The following is a 9,840-nucleotide window of genomic DNA, read 5'->3' on the forward strand; positions in this document are numbered from 1 at the left end:
CTTTTTCTTCTTTCTTTCTTCTTTCTTTCTTTCTTTCTTTACTTCTTTCTTTCTTTCTTTCTGTCTTTCTTTCTTTCTGTCTTTCTTTCTTTCTTTCTTTCTTTCTCTTTCTTTCCCTCCTTTCTGTCTTGCTTTTTTTACTTCTTTCTCTCTTTTATTTTTTTCATTCCTTCCTTTTTTTTCCTTTCTTTCTTCTTCTTTCTTTCTATCATTCTTTGTTCTTTCCATGTTTCTTCCTCCTTTATGTCTCCTTCTCTTTTCCCCTCCTTCCCTTCCCCATTTCTTCTCCTCTTTTTCTTTCTTCTGGTCTCCCTCTCTTCTCTCTTTTCTTAGACCTTTCTGGAGTCCCTGAGCTCCCTTGTCTCGTAGCTTCCTCTGGATCTCTGCTGCTGTGGACGTGGTCCAGACTCCAGCTGCTACAACTACTACTATCCGTCTCCCCACTATCATCTCTCTCTCTCTTCATCTCCCTCTATCCCTCTCTCCAACACGGTCTCAGATTCAGATGTGTGTCTAACATGAGTCTGGTCCTGCTGGAGGTTTCTGCCTGTTAAAGGAAGTTTGTGGAACAGGAAAGAGTTGGAGCAGTGTCGGTTTGCAGAGAGGAGAAAGAGGATGTTTGGGCGTTGTGCAAGAAGGAATTGAAACTCATTTCATGTTTTTATATCTGAAGTTAAAGAACAGGAGTCTGAGTTCTAACTACACTCGAGGTTAAATACACTTTGGAGAAGGTTTTCTCTCGGCTAGTTTGTTTGTTAAAACCACCGGTTCTCTGCCAAGAGACGAAGAGACCAGAGAAGAACATCACAGGAAGAGTGGAGGGAAAGTGACGAGGAGTGAAAGATAAGAGAGAGAAGTTACAGCCAAGGCTGGCGGTCAATACCAGTATCTGCAGACGAATAAATTGAGTATAGAGTATGGATGTCAACAATTAATGGAGTATGGATTCATTGATTGTAAAGAACTTGAACACATTTCTTTGTTTTGATTTTCTCTCCCGGTGATCAAACATGATGTGGTCTCATATCTGGTTCAGGTCTCAGGGAGGTGTTTGAAGTTTAAAGCATGTTTCAGAATCAGCTGACTGAAGGTGTTGCTCACAGCGGAGACGCTCAGCTGAGTGACAGGTCTCCATGAGAGCTTCTTATCTCCGCCCCCCGGACTGATTCAGACCCGGTCTCCCTCCCGGCTGAGACCTGAACGCGTCCACATGATTATTATTCTCAATAAGAAAACAGAAAACTGGACTCTGAGTCTGAAACATGTTCCTGTTCAGTTCCCTTGTTGAAGTCTGAGCCTTCACTTTATGACTGTGTGTCTGCAGAGATGATGAGCCTGCTCCACATGTTGATATTCAGAGTGTTTAACATTTTGAACTCCTCAATACGATCCTTAGATATTCAATCCTGTCAGTTATAAACACTGAGTCAGGAAGGAAGATTTGATTCAGGGGAAAAACACATTTGGGATTATTTCTGATGGAAAACATTTACCTTTTTAAAAATGATTAAATGATAATTGATCGTTAACATTTCCAAAGATCGATCACGGAGAATACTTGAAATGTACATCCCTAGTATAAAGGGGAATCTAGAGGAAAGACTTGTTCCTCTGGTGTGAACATGAATCAGGAGATCTGATAACTCAGGGTTTTTCTCACCCCCCCTGCAGGTGGTAAATTCAGCCTCATGTCTCCTGGGACCCACCTTGTCTAAAAGGATTAATTAAAATGTAATAAACTTAGAAGAGTTCAATCCAAAGTGTTTAAATAAAGATCAAAATAAAACTAACATTAAGAAAAAGTAAGAGGCGATAAAGATCCTCAAAGTGTGCACAAACTCAGACCGGTCCTCCTGTGATCCAGCGTGAGGTTGGGTCTGTGCTGTGAGTCTGTGAGTGAGTTACCTGATGAGCAGCTGAGCCGTCTGCAGGTCGCTCAGGTAGAAGAACTGTCGGACGCACAGCGCCCCCCGCAGGGCAGGGAGGGAGCAGAGGTGAGACAGATACTGCTCGAACGCTCGGCTCCGCTTGGCGATGGTCTCGGCGGTGAAGTTACTCCTCAGCTTTTTCCCTGCAGGAGGAAACAGAGAGAGCGGACCGTTCACCCTTTCTGAGTTAGGACTTCATCGCCATCCTTACATCACGGTAAATGTTTTAACTTATACTGACGTGGGAAACAGACGCGCTCCATCTGGTCTCCGTGGTTACGGCGCAGCGTGGCGTGGAGCCGCTGGAAGTCCGAGTATCTACGGGTGATGATGGCGGGAGTCTTGTCGCTGCCGCCGGACTGGATCACATGGATGGTGTAGAGCTGGAGAGACGGGGACAGATCAGGGTGAGCCTCCTTTACGGCCTCTCTGACCTCATGGCGACCTCTCACCTGGACGCTTGAACTCACCACGTACTTAGACGAGCCCTCCTGCACCACGCTGGCGTCCGTGACCTCGAACATCAAGCTGTCGGTGAGCCGCCTCCCGGTGGGTGAGGTGCCTCCTCCTCCGAGTCCTCGCAGGCTCCTCCAGCTCTCCTGAAGCTGCCGAGCCAGCAGGGAGGAGGGGGAGGGGCTAACGGGGGACACGCCCACTGGACTGGCATCTGGATGAGACAGGTGAGAGGAGAGTCAGGCGCTGCTACATCAAACTTTCAACAGCGAACCCATGATGAGTTCAACAGAGGACCGTGTCACCTGTGCTGCTAAGCCCCTCCTCCATCGACTCCCCCAGGAAGTCAGAGTCGCTGTCATACCCGGACCCTTCGCCCTCGCCTCCATCCTCCCCTCCGACTCCTCCACCTCCGCTGTCGAAGCACAGCGTCCCTCCGAGCCGGTCGGTCACACACTCCTCCTCCTCCTCTAGCTCCGCCTCCCAGCGGTTCTCTTTAAACTCCTCCTCTTCCTGTGGACTCTCTGCTTCCTGCTCGGGTTCCGCCGCCTGACCGTCTTTAAACAGCGAGCGCTTCAGACGGTCCAGCAGCCGTGACGCCATGACGCCACCAGGCCTCCCCCGAGGATGGCTACGGAACAAGAGAGAGGCGACACTTTAAGAGTTAATAACCATCATAACAGCATCATGGTCTCAAATAAAGGCCTCAAGAGAACGCTCTCTCAGTTTACACCAGCGTGTTTCAGAAATTCAACAACATCTGGACGCCATTGTTCATCACTCATGATCTAAAGTATCAATGCATGATTTTCCTTAATGTGCCACAAGGGGGCAGCAAAGTGTTACCATAACAATGCAGAGACCAGGGAACGTCCCGGGGAGTTTTTACATCACACTACTTCAAATATTTCTGATAAATTATTAGATATAGAAAGTTTTTAGTTTTGCATTAACAGGCTCCATTACTGAACTCCCTCACAACACATCTCTGAGCTCCTTTAAGGATACACCCCCTCCAGGTCTTTGAGGTCTGCTGATGGTCTTGTGGTCCCTGAGACCAGGGGTGAGCGTGGAACCAGCTGCCCCCCCTCATGTTAGCCTGTCCCCAACCTTGCCAACTTTTAAATCCTTCAAACTTATTTTTCCTCCTTGGCTTTCAACCCAGCATGAGACATGTGTGGTCTCTGTCTGTTCTTTTACTTTCCTTTATTTCTTTCTTTTTAAACTGTATTTTTATTTGTTTAATTCTTTTTAAGTGTTTTATTATTTTTGTTTTATTTTTTAAGTGTTTTACTATTTCTTTTATTTTTAGTTTTCTTTGTGTGTCTTCACTTTTCTTAAATTACCATGTTTTATAATTATAATTATTTATTTTATATTTCACTGTGTATTTATGTGTTTCATTTTTCTAAAGTTTCATATGTATTTTATTATCAATTTTATTTTGTGTCTTTTTTTTTAATTGCCATATTTGTTTTCTAATTATTATTAGTTATTTTATTCTTGTTATTATTTATTACATTTTATTCTTTAAAGTTTGTGTTTTATTATTTTGTTTTATTTCTACAGTATTCTTATGTATCTTTATTTTTTTTAAGTGACGTGTTTTTCTACTTATTTTTAGTTTTTTTTATGTCAATCAATCTTTATTTATAAAGCTCCAAATCACAACAAACGTTATCTCAGGACTCTTTTACAAACAGAGCAGGTCTAGACCACTCTATGTCAAATCCTGAACAGAGACCCAACACCAAGACCGGATCAGACTCAGTCTGACCCCACCTTAATCCACCATGAGCATTACACATCACAGTATTAGCTAGTTACAGTGGAGAGGACAAACTTCCTTTAACAGGCAGAAACCTCCAGCAGGACCAGACTCATGTTAGACACACATCTGCTGAGACCGTGTTGGGTCTGGAAAGACAGATAGAGGGGAGTAAGAGAGAGAGGTGATAGTGATGAGACGAGTCGTAGAAGCCGTATCAGCTGGAGTCCAGCACGTCCGTATCAGCTGGAGGACATCTACGGCAGCTCAGAGGAATCTACGAGACAAGGGAGCTCAGGGACTCCAGAAAGGTCTATGGTTAGTAACTTTAAAGGGACAGGCAGAGTTAAAGTAAGTGATGAGGGGGTTGGGGGGAAGGGGGTGAGCTAGGATCCCAGTGTGTCAGTGCGCCAGTTCCCCTCGCAGTCTAGGCCTATAGCAGCATGACAAAAGCTGGTCCAAGCCTGATCCAGCTCTAACTATAAGCTTTATCAAAAAGGAAAGTTTGAAGCCTACTCTTAAAAGTAGAGAGGGTGTCTGCCTCCCGGACCCTGACTGGTAGATGATTCCAAAGGAGAGGGGCCTGATAACTGAAGGCTCTACCTCCCATACTACTTTTAGAGATTTTAGGTACAACTAGCAAGCCTGCATGTTGGGAGCGTAGAGTTCTAGAGGGGTAATAGGGCACTATGAGCTCTTTAAGATACGAGGGTGTCTGATTTTTAAGAGCTTTGTAGGTTAAAAGAAGGATTTTAAATTCTATTCTACATTTTATGGTGAGTCAGTGAAGAGAAGCTAACACTGGAGAGATGTGCTCCCTCTTCCTGGTTCTAGTCAGGACTCGAGCTGCAGCGTTTTGAACTTTACTTTTTTTAAATTGACATGTGTGTTTTAATTTTTAGTTATTTATATATATTTATATATATATATATATATATATAGTGTTTTAATGTGTTTAATTATTTTGAAAGTTTCTTCTGTGTTTTCTTATAATTCTGTAATTGTATTCTTTGTGTGTTTTCTGTTCTGTGAGTTCTCACTCTTTGTCCCTCACTGTGCAGCACTTTGGTAAATGTAACTGTTCTTTAAAATGTGCTTTAGAAATAAAGTGTGTGAGTGAAAACATCAGAAACAAGACTGCACTCCTGACTGCAGCCTCTTTCCATCTTCTTCCTCTTCTCTCTTCTGACAAGTTTCAGAAACTCTGATATGTCTCAAAATGTTCTTTTGATGTTGGGTGAAATGTGTATTCACTGACTGAGAGAAAGACTGATGCTTAAAGAGAAGAAGTAGTCGTTGTTTTCCGCCGTGTTTCTTCAGAAAGAGTGGAGGAGAAGAGTTTCTCTTCTTCTTCTCTGGAGAGAGGAAAGAGCGAGCTCGGCTGTGTGCGTGTGAAAGTAATTACAGATAAAGGTCCTCTCTGAAACTCCACTTTGCTCACGTTCCTCTCTTTAAAACACTAAAGTAAAGATCAATGAGACATCCACTCCCACAATCCAGGTCACTGACACAGCAAGTGGGTCACGTTCCAGCCCTGCAGACTCACAGATCCACATCGGAAACAGACCCGGCAGAGATGGCAGAGAGCTGAGCTGGCTCGCGTTACGCAGCCGGCGGCGGCGGCCGCGGCGGCCTCCCTCAGTGGAAATCATGTCACACATTAATAATGCAGCGGGATGCTCGGTCAGCCTGCAGACAGGAAAACAAGACCTGGAGAGATCCAGCGGGTCCTTCACTCAGTGAGTCAGCCTTTAAAGTCCTCAGGTGAGTCTGGGAGAAAGAGATCTGGAAGTCACCGGCAGAGTTTCTCTTCCCTCTGACTCTGAAACACAAGTTTCAAACTACCAAGAGCTTCCTCAAAACGGACCTGAAGCAGAGGAGGGTTCAGTCAGGGACACGGTGGAGGGACCTCAGGGTAGCAGGGACCTCAGGGCAGCAGGGACCTCAGGGCAGCAGGGACCTCAGGGCAGCAGGGACCTCAGGGCAGCAGGGACCTCAGGGCAGCAGGGGAAGGTTTTAGCACAAATATAGAAATGTTATTATTGATATATTAATGCTGTTACATGAAAACGGGATGTTCTCTGTGCTGCAGCAGGAGCAAAATAAAGCATAAGGGAGTATTCAATGGACCGTGAGACCGACAGGCAGGTTGGTTGTACTGGACTGTCATGAGCTGATCCTGAAGGCAAAGCTTTTGACTTACAAGTCATTCCAACCCTCACCCATCCTCATGAGCTCTGGGAGGAGACTGAAAGAAGGAGGGTGCAGGTACAGGAGGAATAAAAGAGCGTCTAAGAGATATCAAAAGGAGTCAGGTGAGGTGCTGGAGGCAGATCTTTAGAGGTTCTCCAGGTAGGTCCAACTTAAGGAGAGGAGACCTCAGAGTACACCAGAAGCTTACTGGAGGAACAATATGTCCCATCAGTCCTGGGAACAACTCAGAGTCCTGCAGGAGGAGCTGGAACATTATTATTACTATTATACAGCTGTTATTATTATTATTATTATTATTATTATTATTAATATTATTATTATTATTATTATTAATATATAGTGTCTCTGAATGCTTTAATTAAATAAATCAACAGCATGTGGGGAGAATGGAAATTAATATTATTATTTAACGCCTATGTAGATGTTATTTTTATTATTCTAATCATTCTTTTAACATTTATTTATCTTATTTATTTATTTCTTGTATTCATCTGATCTTGTTAACACTACCTTATTTTTTAACTTTTCTTTCCACTATTACTTATTTTATAAATTCTACTTTGTTGATTTTAATTTATTTTATTTATAATTATGTATTTTATAATTTTACCACTGCTGTTGTTTTGTCTCTCTTTTGAGTTGAGTTAACTTAAGAGACACAATAACTCACTTAAGAATTAAAATACAATAATCAGAAGCAAAAATAAATAAATTAAATTAAATTAATACATAAATATATACACTATGGACACTTTGTTCTAGCTAGGAAAAAATAATTTATATTTTTTAATCTTGAAATTACACATTATTTTTGGCTAAACTGAAAAAATAAATGCAACAGGACCAAGAGTTCAAATGTACAAGGTGTTCCTAAAGGCAACACACTGATAAGTTAACAGATAACACCTCAATAATAAAATATATCTCTGTGACAGCTCAGCCTTAGCATGCTAACTCTATTAGCTCATTACAGAGCAGTGTAAAGTTAGCATACAAGCTAACAGTAACAGTGACAGGAGTTTAGAGCTTTAATCACTTAGTTAGCTCAGGGTTTGGTCTCCTCTCTCAGGGTTTGGTCTCCTCTCTCAGGGTTTGGTCTCCTCTCTCCTCAGGGTTTGGTCTCCTCTCTCAGGGTTTGGTCTCCTCTCTCCTCAGGGTTTGGTCTCCTCTCTCAGGGTTTGGTCTCCTCTCTCAGGGTTTGGTCTCCTCTCTCCTCAGGGTTTGGTCTCCTCTCTCCTCACTCCTCAGGGTTTGGTCTCCTCTCTCCTCACTCTCAGGGTTTGGTCTCCTCTCTCCTCAGGGTTTGGTCTCCTCTCTCAGGGTTTGGTCTCCTCCCTCTCTCCTCTGTCTGAATGAAGGGCTGTGGTGCTAACGGTTAGCTCCCAGTGAAGTTAGCAAACAAGCTAACAGGTTTGTTGACAGAGTTTCTGCTGTGTGTGATTTATTCAGAGCTCGGAGGTTAAAGGGACTCACCCTGGTCTTTAAGGAGACTCTCTCCGATCCGGATCAGTCCATGACAGCGGGCTGAAGTAGAGTGTAAACGCTGTGGTCGGGACCTCCGTGCAGGACCGTCCTGAGAGGTCCAGATCCAGCTGACTGGTCTGGATCCTGAGTCCTGAAACTCTCCCCGCTGCAGCCTGCAGCAGGGGGCGGGGCCCGGCGGAAGATTGGGAGTGACCATATAAGGTAATGCAGTGCTGCGGGACAGACAGCAGGGGGCGGTGTGGGGAAAGGAAGCAGGTGAGCTGCAGTTCAGAGACTCAGTGAGTCCCAGATAAAGGATTCAGAATCAGAATCAGCTTTATTGGCCAGGTCTGCTTGAACACACAAGGAATCTGACTTTGGTAAACTGTGCTCTCTTTGTATAAGGCATGAGAATAAGACCTACAAATAAATATAATAACAATAACATCAACTATAAATACAAAACAACAACAAGTAGGCATGACTAATGTGTACAGGCTAAAATAATATGATAGTGCAGTGGTGAGTAGCAGAGGGAGTTTTTACATTATAAAAATAGAAGTTAAACAATAAAATAAATAGAAATATTGAATTGTTGCATTGTATATCTACATGTATATTTACAGAGAGTATTGATCCAACAGGTCTGACACTGTTCTGGTTTAGTGTTCATCAGAGTGACAGCCTGGGGGAAGAAGCTGTTCTTAGGGGGGGTTGTTTTGGCGCTCAGTGATCTGTAGATCCTGCCGGAGGGGAGGAGTATGAAGAATTTGTGTCCAGGCTGTGAGGGGTCAGCGGTGATGTTACCTGCCCGTTTCCTGACCGTTGCAGTCTGTGTTTGTCTAGTTTGGTTTGTAAAAAGAGAAAGCTGAGTTGAAAGTTGGACATCATTGTTATTAGGTTGCACTAATAAAGTGCTGTACATCTGTGGGTGCTTTATTCTATTATCAATTTGTCATCATTTTTGAGCATGTAAGAGATGATAGCCATAGACTGCACGTCTTTCAATGTAGACTTCCACTGAGAGGAACATATTAGACTATTTAGGAACTAGATTTAGAATGTCATACCAGCTTGATCATCACTGAAAAATGTTCTCTAAGTCTCCTGGAAAATGATCTCTGGTAAAGAGTGGGAACCCTGGACTGATCAGTTTATTAGTTATTGCTTATAATTTAATTATTAAACTTAAAGTTCTGGAGAAACAATTACAACAGTTAAAACAAGAGTTGAAAATAAATATTAATGGTGAATAATTGACTAAGTGTAGCTTCAACATAGTGATCAAAGTGGAGTTAATTCTAACAGCCTAACATCTTATTTTTATGAACTGCTCCCAAATAAAATTAATGAAATATTGAACATTCAGGGACATTTGATATTGATTGAATTAGATATCTCTGCATGATTTGGATAAACTCCCAACCTTTGTTGCATTTTAATTCTCTCTCTTTTTTAATACTATTACAATTTAATAAATAAAAATATCTTTAATACTTTTTTTATTTGTATACTGAATTTATTCTAAGTGTGTAACACCAATGTGACACAGGGAAGTACAAAGTAAACCACTCAAACCAAAAAAAATTTAAAAAATAAAAATTTGAAAAAATAAAAATAAGAATAAACAAAAAGAAAGAAAACAAAAAAACATAAAAACAAAAAAGGAAAAAAACAAAATAAGAAAAAAGGAAAAAACAAAAACAGAATAAAGTAAACATTTATAGTGTATTTTTATATTGTATTTTTTATTCAAATGTAACCTAACTGGTATTTGACTTCAGCCTTTTTCTCTAAGATATTAAGAGTTTTAACATTTTTGAATTCTCATGGGAAAAATGAGGTCATGACACGGTGATGAAATCTGGGCATTTTCTAAGACATGTTTAAACTTGAGTTTAATTTATTGTCTGTGGGAAAACATGAGCAACAATCCTGTTTTTCCACTTCTACCAATACTCCACTGCAGCAGCATGATGTGACGTGACGTGGTTTAAAAATATTAAATGTCTT

General features: G+C 41.9%; 1 protein-coding gene across 2 annotated transcripts; it reads right to left on the reverse strand.

The window, feature by feature from the left end:
- Positions 1-476: 476 nt before the first annotated feature.
- LOC117809908 (sorting nexin-21-like) lies at positions 477-7,995 on the reverse strand. 2 transcript variants are annotated; one of them, XM_034679417.1, is made up of 7 exons: positions 7,837-7,995; positions 6,017-6,143; positions 2,687-3,012; positions 2,399-2,595; positions 2,170-2,311; positions 1,906-2,071; positions 477-772 (listed from the first exon to the last, which is right to left on the reverse strand). In XM_034679417.1, exons 3-7 carry the CDS (start codon positions 2,982-2,984, stop codon positions 712-714), a joined length of 864 nt encoding a protein of 287 aa, XP_034535308.1. In that variant the 5' UTR covers positions 2,985-3,012; positions 6,017-6,143; positions 7,837-7,995; the 3' UTR covers positions 477-711. The 2 variants fall into 2 exon arrangements, with proteins under 2 accessions (XP_034535308.1, XP_034535307.1); XM_034679416.1 differs by lacking the exon at positions 6,017-6,143.
- Positions 7,996-9,840: the final 1,845 nt, after the last annotated feature.

Source organism: Notolabrus celidotus, unplaced genomic scaffold, assembly GCF_009762535.1.
Source record: "Notolabrus celidotus isolate fNotCel1 unplaced genomic scaffold, fNotCel1.pri scaffold_546_arrow_ctg1, whole genome shotgun sequence".
In the NCBI taxonomy this organism is placed as follows: Eukaryota; Metazoa; Chordata; class Actinopteri; order Labriformes; family Labridae; genus Notolabrus; species Notolabrus celidotus.